We start from the raw sequence: 18,299 nt of genomic DNA, 5'->3' as shown, positions 1-18,299 counted from the left end.
AGTGGACAGCTGTATGCAGCTCGCTCTTCTTCTCCCTCTAGTGGAGGCTGCACATAACCAGCATGTTGTGTTTTCAGTCTGTCACTTGCAGTGTCTTTCTCCTAGTGCGCATGTTATCCCCTTCCCAACCTGTGACACAGCGTATGCGTCATGAAAGTTGGTGCCAATCCGACCTGTGACGCATATGCTGTGTCACAGAATGATCGCGTCCCTGCACGTCGGGTGAAAGGGTTAACTCCAATTTCACCCGACCTACAGAGACAGGGGAGTGGTACTTCAGCCCAGGGGGGGTGACTTCGCCCCCCCCCCCGTAGCTACGATCGCTCTGATTGGCTGTTGAAAGTGAAACAGCCAGTCAGAGCAATTTGTAATATTTCACCTGTGAAAGTGGTGAAATATTACAATCCAGCCATGGCCGATGCTGCAATATCATCGGCCATGGCTGGAAACCCTGATGTGCCCACCGCCACCGATCTTTTCCCCAGTCCTCCGTTCTCTCCCGTACTCCCCTCCGTCCTCCTGTCCGCTCCCCCCGTGCGCTCCGATCCACCACCCCCCATGCTCCGATCCCCACACACACACAAACACCCCGGGCTCTGATCCCACCCCCTCATACTTACCGAGCCTCCCGGTGTCCATCCGTCTTCTCCATGGGCGCTGCCATCTTCCAAAATGGCGGGCACATGCGCAGTGCGCCCGCCGAATCGGCCGGCAGATTCGTTTCAGGTACATTTTGATCACTGTGATAAGTTTTATCACAGTGATCAAAATAAAAAAAAAATAGTAAATGAACCCCCCCTTTATCACCCCCATAGGTAGGGACAATAATAAAATAAAGAAAATATATATTTTTTTCTCCACTAGGGTTAGGGCTAGCGTTAGAATTAGGGTTAGGGCTAGGGTTAGAATTAGGGTTAGAACTAGAGTTAGGGTTAGAATTAGGCTATGTGCACACGGTGCGGATTTGGCTGCGGATCCGCAGCGGCTTGGCCGCTGCGGATTTGTAGCAGTTTTCCATCAGGTTTACAGTACCATGTAAACCTATGAAAAACCAAATCCGCTGTGCCCATGGTGCGGAAAATACCGCGTGGAAACGCTGTGTTGTATTTTCCGCAGCATGTCAATTCTTTGTGCGGATTCCGCAGCGTTTTACACCTCTTCTTCAATAGGAATCCACAGGTGTAAAACCGCAGGTGAAATCCGCACAAAAAACAATGGAAATCCGCAGGTAAAACGCAGTGCCTTTTACCTTCGGATTTTTCAAAAATGGTGCGGAAAAATCTCACACGAATCCGCAACGTGGGCACATAGCCTTAGGGTTAGGGTTGGAATTAGAGTTAGGGTTGGAAATAGGGTTAAGATTAGGCTTGTGGTTAGGGTTAGGGTTAGGGGTGTGTTGGGGATAGGGTTGTGGTTAGGGTTATGGTTAGGGGTATGTTGGGGTTAGGGTTAGGGTTGGGATTAGGGTTAGGGGTGTGTTGGGGTTAGGGTTGTGATAACGTTTATGGCTAGAGTTGGGATTAGGGTTAGGGGTGTGTTGGGGTTAGTGTTGGAGTTAGAATTGAGGGGTTTCCACTTTTTAGGCACATCAGGGGTCTGCAAACGCAACATGGCGCCACCATTGATTCCAGCCAATCTTGCGTTCAAAAAGTCAAATGTTGCTCCCTCCCTTCCGAGCCCCGACGTGCGCCCAAACAGTGGTTTACCCCCACATATGGGGTAACAGCATACTCAGGACAAACTGGGCAACAATTATTGGGGTCCAATTTCTCCTGTTACCCTTGTGAAAATAAAAAATTGCTTGCTGAAACATCATTTTTGAGGAAAGAAAAATGATTTTTTTTTTCACAGCTCTGCATTATAAACTTCTGTGGTCTCCGCACATCTAGATTAGTTCCATGGGAGGTCTAGTTTCCAAAATGGGGTCACATGTGGGGGAGCTCCAATGTTTAGGCACACAGGGGCTCTCCAAACGCGACATGGTGTCCGCTAACGATTGGAGCTAATTTTTCATTCAAAAAGTCAAATGGCGCTCCTTCCCTTCCAAGCCCTGCCGTGTGCCCAAACAGTGGTTTACCCCCACATGTGAGGTATCGGTGTACTCAGGAGGACTTGCCCAATAAAATTTAGGATCCATTTTATCCTGTTGCCCATGTGGAAATGAACAAATTGAGGCTAAAAGAAATTTTTAGTGAAAAAAAAAAAAAAAGTACTTTTTCATTTTTACAGATCAATTTGTGTAGCCCCTGGGGGTTCAAAGTGCGCACTATGCTTCTAGATAAGTTCCTTGGGGGGGTCTAGTTTCCAAAATGGGGTCACATGTTGGGGAGCTCCAATGTTTAGGCACACAGGGGCTCTCCAAACGCGACATGGTGTCCGCTAACGATTGGATCTAATTTTTCATTCAAAAGTCAAATGGCGCTCCTTCCCTTCAGAGCCTTGCCGTGCGCACAAACATTGGTTTGTGACCACATGAGGTATCAGTGTACTCAGGAGAAATTGCCCAACACATTTTAGGATCCATTTTATCCTGTTGCCCATGTGAAAATGAAAAAATTGAGGATAAAATAATTTTTTTTGTGAAAAAAAAATAAGTACTTTTTCATTTTTACAGATCAATTTGTGAAGCACCTGGGGGTTCAAAGTGTTCACTATGCATCTAGATAAGCTCCTTGGGGGATCTAGTTTCCAAAATGGGGTCACTTGTGGGGGAGCTCGAATGTTTAGGCACACAGGGGCTCTCCAAACGCGACATGGTGTCCGCTAAAGATTGGAGCCAATTTTTCATTGAAAAAGTCAAATGGCGCTCCTTCCCTTCCGAGCCCTGCTGTGCGCCTAAACAGTGGTTTTCCCCCCCACATATGGGGTATCGGTGTACTCAGGACAAATTGTACAATAACTTTTGGGGTCCAGTTTCTCTTTTTACCCTTGGAAAAATAAAAAAAATTGTTGCTAAAAGATCATTTTTGTGACTAAAAAGTTAAATGTTCATTTTTTCCTTCCATGTTGCTTCTGCTGCTGTGAAGCACCTGAAGGGTTAATAAACTTTTTGAATGTGGTTTTGGGCACCTTGAGGGGTGCAGTTTTTAGAATGGTGTCACTTTTGGGTATTTTCAGCCATATAGACCCCTCAAACTGACTTCATATGTGAGGTGGTCCCTAAAAAAATGGTTTTGTAAATTTCGTTGTTAAAATGAGAAAAAGCTGGTCAAATTTTAACCCTTATAACTTCCTAGCAAAAAAAAATTTTGTTTCCAATATTGTGCTGATGTAAAGTAGACATGTGAGTAATGTTATTTATTAACTATTTTGTGTCACATAACTCTCTCGTTTAACAGAATAAAAATTTGAAAATTGCGAAATTTTCAAAATTTTATCCAAATTTTCATTTTTTTCACATATAAACTCAAAAATTTTTGACCTAAATTTACCACTAACATGAAGCCCAATATGTCACGAAAAAACAATCTCAGAACCGCTAGGATCCGTTGAAGCGTTCCTGAGTTATTACCTCATAAAGGGACACTGGTCAGAATTGCAGAAAACGGCCAGGTCATTAAGGTCAAAATAGGCTGGGTCATCAAGGTGTTAATGGGGTGCATCAGTATTAGTATATATGGAAGATTTTTAGAAAACGATTAATACAAATTTTATAAATTAAAAATGCATTAAAATTTTATTAGTATACCCTTTCCATTTTTAGTTTGAGAATAAATTTGGAGCCCTGAAGAAACTTCAAACACTACAGCCAAGCAAGGAAGCCTGGTGAGTATGTGTGTACGTATAAATATAGGAACCTGTCTGTCAGTCTGAATGGCCGAGATTGGAAGGTTTTGGTGTGTTATCTAGGAGTTTAGTTCCTTGGAGTGCATCTTTCATCCCCATATAATACACGCCCTGTGATAGGGCAATATAACTCGCCTGTCGGGTTCACAGAAATCTTGCAATTCTCACACTGGCCACTAGGCTTAACACTAGACTCATACTGTCTGTTCAGTGTATTGCTGTCTATGACCAGGAAGCCTGAGTCCAGTATTCAGCTTAGTGGCCAGTGTGAACATTGCAAGATTTTGTATTTTTTTTTCCATAATTTTTACCCCCTTTACAGTCAGAGAACTGACCACCGCTCCATTTATTCTCTAAGGGTTTGGCAAAAAAGCCGAGCGCAGACCCATAGGGAATGATCAGAGCCGCGGTTGAGCATGCTCACCGCCACTCTATTTTGACTCGTTGTTTGGACCACAGAGAGGCGAGGTTTTCACTAGTGGGATATCGGGGCCGAGCTGCTCGGTAATCGTCTCCTTTCTCTCCCAGCTTCCTGGAGCAGTTACACAAGCACCAGGGCTCTGTCCTACACCCGGATTACAAGTCCTCATTTCACTCCTTTGAAGACGCCCTGCACAGACTGCTCCCGTACCACGTGTACCAGGGTCTGCTGCCCACCGAACACAATCTCAGGACGGGTGAGGATCGTATTAGCGTTATCCGCACCGCATTGACCCTTTTTGAACCGAGGAGATATGTCGAATCCCTCTTACCACTCCTGATTTACACCATGTCATCCCCTTCTTTTCCCACAGTGGATGATGAGTTTGAGACGGTATCGACTCAGCTTCTGAAGCGCACACAGGCCATGCTGAACAAGTATCGCTTGCTCCTTTTGGAAGAGTCAAAGGTGCGACCTCCTCCTCCCGCTTATATTTTAGTGAATCCTTTGTTGATCGGCATTTCTCTTTTAATTTCTGGAAATTATATTCCAAGCTGTTGTCTGATCTGCTGATTGCCTCCCGGAGCTGCCATATTCGGCACGTAGCTCACTTCCCTGGCCGTGTAAAGTGGAAGGATTATTATCACTAATTTTAATGAATTGGGGTAAGATAGGAATCTTGTTAGTGACTCACATATACATACACACGGCTCTGCTACATGTGCATATATAGACACAGCTCTGCTACATGTGCATATATAGACAAACAGTTCTGCTACATGTGCATATATAGACACATAGTTCTGCTACATGTGCATATATAGACACAGCTCTGCTACATGTGCATATATAGACACAGTTCTGATACATGTGCATATATAGACACAGCTCTGCTACATGTGCATATATAGACACAGTTCTGATACATGTGCATATATAGACACATAGTTCTGATACATGTGCATATATAGACACAGTTCTGATACATGTGCATATATAGACACATAGTTCTGCTACATGTGCATATATAGACACAGCTCTGATACATGTGCATATATAGACACAGCTCTGCTACATGTGCATATATAGACACATAGTTCTGCTACATGTGCATATATAGACACAGCTCTGATACATGTGCATATATAGACACAGTTCTGCTACATGTGCATATATAGGCACACAATTCTGCTACATGTGCATATATAGACACAATTCTGCTACATGTGCATATATAGACACAGCTCTGCTACATGTGCATATATAGACACATAGTTCTGCTACATGTGCATATATAGACACAGCTCTGCTACATGTGCATATATAGACACAGTTCTGCTACATGTGCATATATAGGCACACAATTCTGCTACATGTGCATATATAGACACACAATTCTGCTACATGTGCATATATAGACACAGCTCTGCTACATGTGCATATATAGACACATAGTTCTGCTACATGTGCATATATAGACACAGCTCTGCTACATGTGCATATATAGACACAGTTCTGCTACATGTGCATATATAGACACACAATTCTGCTACATGTGCATATATAGACACACAATTCTGCTACATGTGCATATATAGACACAGCTCTGCTACATGTGTATATAGACAGAGCTCTGCTGCATGCACATAGACATACACAGCTCTGCTGCATGCACATACAGACATACACAGCTCTGCTGCATGCACATACAGACATACACAGCTCTGCTGCATGCACATACAGACATACACAGCTCTGCTGCATGCACATACAGACATACACAGCTCTGCTGCATGCACATACAGACATACACAGCTCTGCTGCATGCACATACAGACATACACAGCTCTGCTGCATGCACATACAGACATGCACAGCTCTGCTGCATGCACATACAGACATGCACAGCTCTGCTGCATGCACATACAGACATGCACAGCTCTGCTGCATGCACATACAGACATGCACAGCTCTGCTGCATGCACATACAGACATACACAGCTCTGCTGCATGCACATACAGACATACACAGCTCTGCTGCATGCACATACAGACATACACAGCTCTGCTGCATGCACATACAGACATACACAGCTCTGCTGCATGCACATACAGACATACACAGCTCTGCTGCATGCACATACAGACATACACAGCTCTGCTGCATGCACATACAGACATGCACAGCTCTGCTGCATGCACATACAGACATGCACAGCTCTGCTGCATGCACATACAGACATACACAGCTCTGCTGCATGCACATACAGACATACACAGCTCTGCTGCATGCACATACAGACATACACAGCTCTGCTGCATGCACATACAGACATACACAGCTCTGCTGCATGCACATACAGACATACACAGCTCTGCTGCATGCACATAGACATACACAGCTCTGCTGCATGCACATACAGACATACACAGCTCTGCTGCATGCACATACAGACATACACAGCTCTGCTGCATGCACATACAGACATACACAGCTCTGCTGCATGCACATACAGACATACACAGCTCTGCTGCATGCACATACAGACATACACCGCTCTGCTGCATGCACACTACATGCACATATAGCCATACACTCGCACTGTACATTACCACATCCTGCAGCCTCCTCTCCTGCTCTGCATTGATCACATAGATCAGTGTCAGACAGGAGTAGAAGGCAGCTCTCTCTGAGATCGGGAAGGACGCAGTGTCAGCGCTCTCCTCCATCACAGGAAGCTGCTTCTGGACTATAAGATGTAAACTCTTTTTAACAAGAGTTTTTTCTGTTAAAAAATGCATTTTATAGTTCGAAACATCCGTACTCTATGTATATTGATTTATGTGCCCAGCCCTTCCATAAAGTAAGCTGCGTACTTATAGATGTATAAGTCGATGTGCCCACGACCCGGAATTAGCAGAGCTTTGGACGCTGCGTATTTATAGACGTATAAATGTTGTTTGCGGATTGCACAGGACATTTATCCCACAAACCCCTTTAATTCAACAGCAAATCAGATGTTTGACCTCCCGAGTCCTTGGCAAGGGGGATGGTTAAATATCAACGTAATACATGAAACGTCTCTCGTGCTCGTAGTAAGATCTGACACTTGTGTTCTTCCTTCTGCAGAGAGTGAGTCCTTCCGCAGAAATGGTAATGATTGACAGAATGTTTATCCAGGAGGAGAAAGTGGCCTTGTCTACGGACCGGCAGTTTGCGAAGGAACGACCAGGTACTTGCTGTACATGGGCTACTGTCATCCAACGAATGGCTTTTTTCATATGCATTCTTACCACTAGGAGGCAGCATTACAGTGGTTGTCCAGTGAAAATAAGTCATCCCCCATCTCGATCACTGAGTGTCCGACCGCTGGGACCTGTGCCGCTCGGCAAATCGGCGGCATTTTTTATCTTTTAGAATGGATCAGCAGTGCTCATTGTCATCCTTCGCTCCATTCATTCCCTATGGGGCTGCTAAGCGCTGATCTCAGTGGTTCCTGGCTGCCCCAAAGAGAACGAATGGATTAACAGACATCCGACAGGTCCCAACGACCTTTAAGATACCACTGGACAACCCCTTTAACCCTCTCACGCCATGGCCATTTTCCGTTTTTTTTTTTCTTAATTTTTTTTCTCTTTCTTTGAAGAGCCATGACTTTTTTTTTTTTTAATATTTCCATCAATATGGCCGTCTGAGGGCTTTATTATGGGACAAGTTGTACTTTTGAATGACACCATTTATTTTACCATATAGTGCACAGGAAAATGGTAAATAAATTCCACGTGTGGCGAAATTGCAAAAAAAGTGAGATTCCACCATTGTGTTTTGGGTTTTTTATCTACCATGTTCACTATATGGTAAAACTGACCTGCCATTCTCCAGGTCAGTACAAGTACGCAGATACCAAACATGTTTAGTTTTTTGTTTTGTTTTTTCACCATTTAAATGAAAAAAAAAAAAAGAGTCCAAAATGTGAATGAAATAATTTTTTCACTTTCGTCGCCATTTTCCGCAGCGTTTCCATTTTTCAGGATCTGGGGCTGGGTGAGGGTTTTTTTTTTTTTTTTTTGCTATGTATAGCAGAAATCACAATCTCCTATGAATGCCGGCCACGAGCCGACATTCACAGGAGAATTGTAGTGACAGGCACTAGACTAGACAGACCCCCGACTGTCAGACTACCCATCGGCATCCAGCGATCCTGTGCAGGGACGCCGATGGGCGGCCGGAATGACACGCTTCATGCCGGCGCCTGTGAAATCCCACTGACTACTTCATCCACAGCTTTTAAGAACACTTGATAGCTGATTAAATCAGCCGTCAGTGTCAGAGCCCGCATCAGTCAGGGACACAACATAAGACATTACTTATATGTCGTGAAGGGGTTAATGATTTACCTCCTGTTTAATGGCGTTGTACAAGAATAGAAAAAAAAGTACAAAACGGCATCATGTATTTTTTTCTTTCATGTCATTTGTGTGGTGTTTTTTTAACATATTTTTTTTCTGTTTAACCTCTTTTTTACAGATGAATATGTATCCTCCTCGTCCTCCTCCTCACGGCCTCAAAATCTCGTCTCCCCTGTGGCCTCCATGTCTTCTTCCCCCTGTCCTGCTCCAGCTCCGGAGATCTTGAAACCAGTTGCAGTGCAGACCTCCACCCCGATCCACCCTACCAAATTAGTGATCAAGCACAGTAGTGGAGGATCGCCCTCTGTGACTTGGGCCAAAGCCTCCCCCTCACTCGATGCCGACGACGACGCACTCCCTTCCCGCAGCAAACCTCCAATCAAGACGTACGAGGCGCGTAGTCGCATTGGGCTGAAACTAAAGATCAAACAAGAGGCCGGGTTAAGCAAAGTTATCCACAATACAGCTTTGGATCCCATTCACCAAAACCCGCCTCCACAGCCACCGGCTCCTCCAACAACCTCTGCCAGCACTGTTATCAAGACGATAGTTAACCCTACGCAGGCCACTACCACCACACCCACGGGACAGATGAACGGTACCCTGGACCACTCATCGCCTGGCGAAAAGAAACCCCTGGCTACTTACTGTCGGCTCCCTCTCCGCAAAACATATCGAGAGAACGTGGATGCCTTCGTGATGGGCAAACCGGCGGACAGCCGGGTAAAGGTGGAAACTCCGATGCAGTTACCTATTGTCGCACCAACTGTTAAGCAGGAGGACGGCTCGCGGAGCGTAATTACATCCCACAAGACACAAGGGGTCGCTGACATTGAGAAGGTAAAGAAAGAGGACACCTCCGAGATGGTCTTCTTCAGCAGGGGGGATAGCAAGGCTATCAAGAACGAGGAGACGACCATGAGCGCAAAAAGAGACATCAAGGAAGAAGATCCTGGCTTCTTCACACGGGTAATCAAGACTGAGCCAACGGAGAACGAGAGCGACCTGAGCTGGGAGATGCCGCTGCCCTCCGCCAAGAGGCTGAAGTCGGAGCATTTCGATGTGGATAACGCCAGCTTTTCCAGTGACAGCCCCCAAGATGACACTCTGAACGAGCACCTTCAGAGCGCCATTGACAGCATCCTCAATCTTCAGCAGCCCCAGAGCGGCGGAGGCTCCAACACCCTTCTTCGCTCGTCGGTGCAGTCCTCGTACCATCACTCCTCTTCCTCCTCTCCCTTTTCATCACCGGTCCACCGCACAGACTCATACCTCACCCCCAACCACAATGGCGGCCTGGGTGCCAGGACGTTAAATAGATAACAGGTGGAAACAGGAATTACGAGCGAGCCGTCAGAAGTAAATCAATTCAATGGCCGGGGAGCCAGATGTTCATGACATGGACATGACTCGAAACGCTGCAGTACCTGAGAACAGGATGGGCGCACTTTTTCGGATTAAGCCTCAATTCTTTCTTTTTTTTTTTTTCTTTTTATTTGCCCACATCGTGCGGTGAATGGATCTGTGGAGAGATTGTGCCTCGTCCCTAGCAGAAAGCATTGTATTGTAGTAACGTCTCGGAGCGAGACAACTTTTTATTTTTTTTCTCTCCCCGAGCCGCTGCAAAAAAGAATTAACCTTTAAAGGACACATACAAAAACCGGTGATCTGTTGCCTTCAAAACTCTCATTTTTTTTGTTGTTTTGTTTTTTTCCTATTTCCTCCTTCCCATCTCTTTTCTCATCTCAACTTGAACTGTTAATAAAAATGAAAAAAAAAACAAAAAAAAAAATTAAATAAAACTTATGACCTTAACGAGGAGACCGACGACGGGACTTATAAGAGACGGGACTAGCTTAAAAAAAAACAAAAGCGTATTAAAATTATTGTAATATTTCTTTAAGTTATTCAAGCATCAAGTCAGGGGATTTTTTTTATGTTCTGTGTTGTATTTTTTTTATTATTATTTTCCTATGGGGGAAATGGCAAATGAATGCACAGTGCACACGGACAACTAAAATATGGAATATACACTTTTTTTTTTTTTTTATATATATATATATTTTTTTTCTTGGGGGGGATGGTCAATGACTCAATTGGATATCTGCTCCTTTCAGTCGGGCTTACACGTCTGCTCTGGATCGGGATGCAAGAGTCTCTTTCGTAAAAGAAAAAAAAATTGGTAAAGGAGGATGGTGGCGTAAATGGTGATTTAATGACCTGGGAGCCTCATTGAGATGAATTCACACCTGCCTATGAGACGATGGATAACGTATCGTACTCTCAGCGTTCACTTTATACAGTGTTATCGAAAATCTGTGCAAAATTAGACCAAAATTGTACAGATTCCTCTTCCCCGTGATACATTATTTAGCTGAATCAGCATCAATAATTGTACCAAAAATTTAAAAAAATAAATAAATTATGGACCAATAGCCGGAAAATAAAATGTCAGTGAAAGGCTCATAAGTGTCGTTCAGCTTGTCCATAGGATTTATGTGCGAGAGTAATGTTAAGGAAGAGCCCCCCTCCCATCCAGACAGATGTAGTCTTGACCCCCTCTTTGCTCCCTATATACTCTAGTAATCTATTACCAGTTTGGTATTTATTATTTTTATTTTTTTTTTGGCAAAAGTTTCCAAACTCATTACTGCCCATTATTCCTCCCCCTTTTACCTTCATCATTTTTTTTTTCACCCTCCCGATCGCCTCATGTTCCTCCTCCTTTCTTCCCAATCAAACATTACGGTCTAAATATAGTACTATAAAAGAATTTCTACTGTATTTATAATGTAGAATGAGTTTTTTAAAAGAATGATGTACATTTAGTACTTCTGTGTAAATTAAATTTGCTCCTCTTTTTAAAAACCTGTATATGATTTTTTTTTTTTTTTTTTGGGAAAAAAAATCCTTTAAAAAAATTGAGAGTTTCAAAAGTTGTTGGAAGGCGTCCGTTCCCATGTTTGTCATGTAACAGAATGGTACCAGTGCGAACTTTTTTTTTTTTTTTTATTGACAGGAGATATTGCAGAAGTTACAAACATAAAAACAAGGTAATGTCATCTTGGGGGGGGTCCAAAATCCTTTATTCGAAAAGGTCCAGTTGTCAATGTAAAGTGTGAGCACGTGATGTGGTTGGTGACCTCACTGAAGCCTCGTCATCTGCAACCACTGTGAATAATAAGATCATATATGTAAATGTCATATGAAGAGACCCACAACTGATGCCTGATTGGGGAAAAAAAAAAGATTTGGTCATGTTGGATTTTTTTCTTTCGGTCTGTAAAAAGCAATGGCTGCATCATCGGGTGAAAAAGAAATCAAACACGGCCGATTAAGTCTGAGAATACATCAACAAACATCCGTTCAGCCGCTCATTTGTCTGCCCATTTTTGTCTTGTATATTCCTGTAAATATTAGGAAATTACAAGCAGAATATTAGCTAATGTTATAGGCAGCCTGTATTTAGCTGACAAGTCAAGGGGCAGGGGATTAGATATAGGATTACCGCAGAACAGTCTTCCTTTAAGAAGACCCAAAGTCCTGTCACAAGTAGCAATTTTCCTTATTACACACAGACCTGTCACTTGTATAAAGCAAAGGATAACTATTTGATTTGGAGGCAGAAACTTAATTCAACATATCAAGCACCTCATGGGCGGGAACATAAATATTAGGGTCCACCCCTGCTTACCACAGGAACACTACCCCCCCCCCCCCCCCCAAAAAAAAAAAAAAAAAAAAAAAATCCGTTTTATGCACAGTTCCAATTTGTTGGCAGACGTAGTAGGTTATACATCAAGGGGGTGGAGAATCTGGTAAATTACGTCAGTCTTACCTGCCGTTCCACAAGAGTAACAACGCCATCATTGTTCCGATCCAACTTCCGGCATTGATCTGGAATAAAGTGTCACATACATCATTCACTCACTGGATACTTGGTATATATAAGAAAAAAATGTGGGGATAATATAGGAGAGGTAAAATGCAGGCCCCCATTAGAGACCCTAATTGATTTAAGACACCACACCCTGAAGGTCGAGTTTCCCTGGATATGTCGAGAACTTATTATAGAAATGCAATTTTCTGGATTGTGAAGGATGGCACGGGAGAGATCACACAGAATCCCACCGCTGCCACCACATGTGATGAACCCGAACCTCACCACCCCCCTGATGTCACTATTACGTCAGCAAAATCACATGGTACAGGCCCCTTACTGGCACTAATGTGGTGTTCCACACCCTCTGGGGATACGTAAGGTCAGCTTGGTGCAGTTTTACACAAGCACCCCCTGTCCACCCAGGTCCAGGGAGGCATGGAGAGTGAGAGGATGTTGGCCCATGCAGTCACTGACAAGGCACCACAATTGCTCAAAAACCTGACAGGCCCCTTTCAGTAGCACCAGTGAAACCGCTCTGCCAGCCCGGTAGGACTGCCACTAGTTCCTCGTTAAATTTAAACCTGGTCCGTTAACGGGATTTATATCAGGACAGAAACCAGGCCCGGTAGCATGGAAAGTTAAACCGAGAAACTGACGTGTGGATTGAGATAAAAGTGCATCCCCAAGTTAAATAATATATCTAATCACCTTCAGGACACACTAGACAATACACCATATACACAATGATTACACATATACAATGGTCAGATATGCAAATATAGATAGTGGTAAGGCAAAAGATATAAGCAGGATATATTGATTACTGGGTGTTAGCTGGCAGCCCATGCCCCATGATCTATCTCTTTGGTCCCGTCTCAGCAAGTTACTTGACACGGTCCCCACTTCCAAAGTGGACCACATGCATCGCAGAGAGTAACCACATGGCCGTACACTAGCCTTTTTCCCCTTTGGGTGACTCCAATCCTGCCCTCTGGGATGAACCTAAATTCTGTCCCCTTGCCTCTGGAGCTGCAAACTCCAAAACCTATGAAAGATCAGAACGGCGGCAGTTCTGGCACCATCTGATCTAGCCGAACCCCTGCTCCGCGTTAAGACTAGTGATGAGCGAGTATACTCGTTGCTTGGGTTTTCTCCAGCACGCTCGGGTGACCTCCGAGTATTTATGACTGCTCGGAGATTTCGTTTAGCTACTAGCCAGGCTGAATACATGTGGGGGTTGCCTGGTTGTTAGGGAATCCCCACATGTAATCGAGCAGGCTAGTAGCTGTAAATCATTCAGCTGCCGCGATGAAAACTAAATCTCCGAGCAGTCATAAACACTCGGAGGTCACCCGAGCAATGAGTATACTCGCATATCACTCGTTAAGACCAAATACATATTTGCTATCTGGTTTCTACTGGCTGTTCTGGATGTATTTTCATACCCCTGGGTGCTAGAATGGGTTGAGACCCAGCCGGGCACTCGCCATGTTCTGGGGATCTCTGAAATATACACAACGTACAGCTAGAACTTATAGGATCTGTATAACTTCTTATGAAATCATCTGATTCATCAAAGCAGTTTAGACAGCATGGTCTCCACATGGCAGCAAGCCTCTTGTTCTGCTCTGAGCTGACTGTGTGAGATCTGTCACTCCTAGCCCTTTGAGGCTTGACCCACCTTCTGAGCTAGCTGTACACTGAACGGGGTTTTATAATCCCATGCCACATAGGATATGAACGATTGGCATGAAATTATATCGCCAATATTCTTCACAGGGATCCAAATGAAAAAAGGGGACAGAGGAGAAAATGGTCCAATGGGGACTGGGCTATAGGCATCTTAAGGGCAAAACTTGCATATGGTTTACAGCAATTTGATGCAGTTTCGCAATGTGGTTGTTTCGCAGATGTAGCTCCCTCAGCGGTCAGATCAGATGATCGAACTGCCCGCAGCTATTTTATAAACTGTTGCCTTCATAACACAACTCCCTTTAAGCAAAAAGGTAACAGAAAATAATATTGGATTTTCACTTACCAAAAACATCCATAAGGTGCGCTAGGCAGGAAAGGAAGCTGTCAAAATCCACCCGCCTCAGATCATTGCCATATTTTATACACAGCAGCTCCACAAGTTTATTATTCAGCTGAAAACCTGAAGGAAGAGAGGACATTCTCCGGTAATCCACAATTTTATAGCTATTCCCATGTCGGAATACCTCCACTCCCACCTTAAAGGGCCCCATACACATAAGAGCAAAGTAGGTCTGACTGCCCCCCTGACAGACTGTGTTGGAAAAGAGAAGGATCGGGAATGCTGAGTTTCAGGCTCCATCCTTTTGTCCTCTGGGGATGTAATCTGTCACCAGAGGTGTCTTCCAAATAAAGAACCGCAGCTATTCACACGCTGCATCTGATCTCTACCACATCAGTAGAGCTGAGCTGTAATACCAGGCATATCCTGTGGACAGGTGTGGCGCTGTTTCTATAAGAAAGCACCCATGTTTTTCTAATATTGTGCGCAATATTCATTGAGGGGGAAACTGGAGGTGTATGTACTGTATTGTAACCCGTTTTGTGTATGCAGCTCATAAGCGGATCAATATCTTTCTTGCAAATATGTTGTGCACATGAGAACATACGTATACTATAACTAAGGAAGAGCTTAGGGAAAGCGCTTGAGTGACGGCATATAATCGTCTGATGTTCCTCTGTACACTTGACCTGGGTTCCCCTGCCGGTCTCCTCTCCTACTCTTGCAGCAATGTTGGCTCCTGACCGCTGCAGCCAATCAGCGTGTGCACTGCCGACCATCTTATCACTGCTGTGAGTTCGGATAGAAGAGCAGGCAATCTAGGGGACGCAGCCAGCAAAATGGGAGCAGCGGGGGATCGACAAGTGAACATGTGCTATTATTTTTATAGCACAGAGATCTAGAACACACAAGATTGTGGAGACCCCCTTTAAAGAATAGTTAAGTGCATAAATCCCACATTTTAGGAAATGCAAATAATAATCCCTTACCAGCAGCTTCCAGTGCCAGGCGCAGCTCCTGTACGTCCATTGTTCCGGATCGGTCACAGTCGTACTTTGTAAATATACGCTAGAACAGAAAACGCACGTGTCCTCAGCTGAGGTCGATCTTTTCTGCGCACGCCTGTTTACACATCCGCTGGGAACGATCAGACATTTACCTCCCATTCTTTAATTTTGCTCCAGAGATACCTAAATTCTTCTGCCTGCAGCTTCCCGTTCCCACTGCGCTGCAGTTCTTGTGTTAAGGAGATTTATGTTCAGAAGCCACATGTTGTGGAACTACAAGATACAGCACGGATTATAGCACCTTTAAGGGAACACCTGGTGACGGAACATGTCTATAATTGTTCATAGGAGAAGCAGCGTTCAGGTTAAGGTAAGGATACGTCTGCGATTTTCAGCAGTTGGATGCAAGTGTCAATGGAAAATCCGTCAGTTTTAAGATGCGAATCTAGAAGAAAAAAAAGGGGAACAGTTAAGAACCTTAGGTGGGAGATGTGTAAAAATAAAGCAGAACTATGAATACAGCTCTGGAGTATAATAAAAACTAAAAGCCGTTCTGCCCTGAACTGAACAGCCCCTTATATGGCTGTTGCCTGTGAGGCTGTTGAGTTCGGGTCAGAAGATCCGCTGGTGATCCGGACATCGCGCTCCATTCTCGGACAGTGAATGTCGTGACGTGGGGAACCGGCCTAAGAATACACAGCCCTAGTAATCGGATTTCTCTGCTTACGTTTGGATGTGGTCTGCACCATGATGCTCTGTAACTCCTCAGGGCTGATTTCCTGGTCCTGTCCAGACAGTCGGGTGAAATGTCTTTTGAAATCTTCGTTACTCATCCGAAGTGCGCCCTCCTGCAAGGGAGGCCATATTGGAACGTGCGTAATGTTAGGAGACTAATGCACTTTGTACCAGTAGATTCCTTACTTAGAAATACTACTAGCCTGGGTATGGGGACACAGAGGTAGTGGTCACAATCCGGCCACCATAGCTATGGGAGCACAGAGGTAGCGGTCACAATCCGGCCACCATAGCTATGGGAGCCCATAAGTAGCGGTCACAATCCGGCCACCATAGCTATGGGAGCCCAGAGGTAGCGGTCACAATCCGGCCACCATAGCTATGGGAGCCCAGAGGTAGCGGTCACAATCCGGCCACCATAGCTATGGGAACCCAGAGGTAGCGGTCACAATCCGGCCACCATAGCTATGGGAGGCCAGAGGTAGCGGTCACAATCCGGCCACCATAGCTATGGGAGCCCAGAGGTAGCGGTCACAATCCGGCCACCATAGCTATGGGAGCCCAGATGTAGCGGTCACAATCCGGCCACCATAGCTATGGGAACCCAGAGGTCGCAATCACGTTCCCGCCACCATAGCTATGGGAGACTAGAGGAAACAGTCACCTTCTGGAAACCATAGCTCTGGGGGTACAGAGGTAGCAGTCACGTTCCCGCCACCATAGCTATGGGGGTGCAAAGGTAGCGGTCACGTTCCAGCCTCTAACTCTTTTTTGAGCTCCCATAGCCCCCCAATGATACATAAGTGAACTAAAGCACTATATGCCAGTGATATGAAGACACAATGACGTATTAATGGGAGCAAGAACTTTCCAATGTTCTGATGTGATATGGGCCTTTTCTCCACCTGCGCTTGCAACTACACTGCCCAAATGGACAACGTACCTGAAACACTTTTTCTTCGGCAATGACTTTGCAGTCAATCTCCCTGTGGAGAAACAAATTGGCAAATTAATATAACCAAGAGAGTCTACATGGATGAGGGTGGATGGAGTATTAGGGCTTCCTCACTTGAGCGTGTGTTGTGTCTCGGTGAAGACCCTCACGTTGAAGGACGACTCCTCTTGAGGCATGTAGGTGGTAGGAATGATCAGATATTGTCCTGGGGTCAGCTCGTAGCGGCCGGTAATATCACGCTTGGCTATATAGGGTGTGAGGGCCATAGGGATGAGGCTGGAGATCACTTCGGCTCTCTGGGACACCAGGCACAGGTCACCGAACTAAACGTAACCAAGTAATTGGTGTCAGATAATGCAGTCTATGGCACATAGACTTAACAGGGTTCACAGGATTATCTGATCAGCTCCACTGAATGAAATGGGTCTGAACCGCAATACCGCATATAACCTGAGGACAGGTGTGGTGCTGTTTTACGAAGAAAGCGGCCACAACAGAACTCAGAGAGCATAATAATAGGAATCATCAAACATTGAGACCAGTAAATTTGAGAATAAATTGTACAAAGGGAGTAATAAGTGAGGAGAGGGAACATCAAGCATAGCATATACAGACTGTATATATCCTGGAACAGGAGATCTGAAGAGTCCGCAGAGGAAAGGACTTTACTATTCACCTGTTCTGGCACCTGCAAAATAATAATAATTAGATCCGTATATTAGGTGACAAAAGAAGATACTACAAATGCATTTATTTCAATGGACGATGTGTAATGCTTCACTTCACCTGAGGTGGAGCTATAGGGAAATTGAACAACCGGTTTCATTTCATTTTGTCCAGTCACTGTCTTCTCAGCGAGAGTGGTAACATCATCAGCACCACTCCCCTCCAATGCAGTGTACAAGCCCTTTCAAGGGTTTTGTGCATTGTATTTTTTAAATGAAACAGAGTACCTCATCCAATTGTTACTGTTTCACTGATTCTGGAACAGTTTTTCTTTTTCTTCTAAGCTGCTCCCTTCCAAAGTTATGCCCCCCCTGTGATAATGGTGCAAATTTGCCAACAAC

The 18,299-nt window shown here is 44.6% G+C and overlaps 2 protein-coding genes across 3 annotated transcripts in view; one reads left to right on the top strand and one right to left on the bottom strand.

Annotated features, from left to right (window-relative positions):
• Positions 1 to 10,409, top strand: part of BICRA (BRD4 interacting chromatin remodeling complex associated protein) — a 71,814-nt gene extending 61,405 nt beyond the window's left edge. For both annotated transcript variants that reach the window (XM_077285715.1, XM_077285716.1), the window contains 5 exons: positions 3,704 to 3,765; positions 4,315 to 4,463; positions 4,581 to 4,675; positions 7,338 to 7,440; positions 8,736 to 10,409. In XM_077285715.1, coding sequence (XP_077141830.1) covers positions 3,704 to 3,765; positions 4,315 to 4,463; positions 4,581 to 4,675; positions 7,338 to 7,440; positions 8,736 to 9,940 — 1,614 coding nt within the window. In that variant the 3' untranslated portion in view covers positions 9,941 to 10,409. The remainder of the gene's footprint in view (positions 1 to 3,703; positions 3,766 to 4,314; positions 4,464 to 4,580; positions 4,676 to 7,337; positions 7,441 to 8,735) is intronic.
• Positions 10,410 to 11,629: 1,220 nt separating this feature from the next.
• The window catches only part of LOC143805949 (calpain-1 catalytic subunit-like), a 28,398-nt gene continuing 21,728 nt past the window's right edge, over positions 11,630 to 18,299 (bottom strand). The window contains exons 11-20 of the mRNA XM_077285717.1: positions 17,909 to 17,920; positions 17,347 to 17,555; positions 17,221 to 17,263; positions 16,270 to 16,390; positions 15,923 to 15,987; positions 15,695 to 15,763; positions 15,525 to 15,603; positions 14,539 to 14,655; positions 12,456 to 12,514; positions 11,630 to 11,788 (exon numbers count right to left, since the gene is read on the bottom strand). Coding sequence (XP_077141832.1) covers positions 11,762 to 11,788; positions 12,456 to 12,514; positions 14,539 to 14,655; positions 15,525 to 15,603; positions 15,695 to 15,763; positions 15,923 to 15,987; positions 16,270 to 16,390; positions 17,221 to 17,263; positions 17,347 to 17,555; positions 17,909 to 17,920 — 801 coding nt within the window. The 3' untranslated portion in view covers positions 11,630 to 11,761. The remainder of the gene's footprint in view (positions 11,789 to 12,455; positions 12,515 to 14,538; positions 14,656 to 15,524; positions 15,604 to 15,694; positions 15,764 to 15,922; positions 15,988 to 16,269; positions 16,391 to 17,220; positions 17,264 to 17,346; positions 17,556 to 17,908; positions 17,921 to 18,299) is intronic.

The sequence above is a fragment of the Ranitomeya variabilis genome, chromosome 2 (assembly GCF_051348905.1).
Source record: "Ranitomeya variabilis isolate aRanVar5 chromosome 2, aRanVar5.hap1, whole genome shotgun sequence".
Lineage (NCBI taxonomy): Eukaryota > Metazoa > Chordata > Amphibia > Anura > Dendrobatidae > Ranitomeya > Ranitomeya variabilis.
This window is presented reverse-complemented; position numbering and strand designations above follow the sequence as displayed.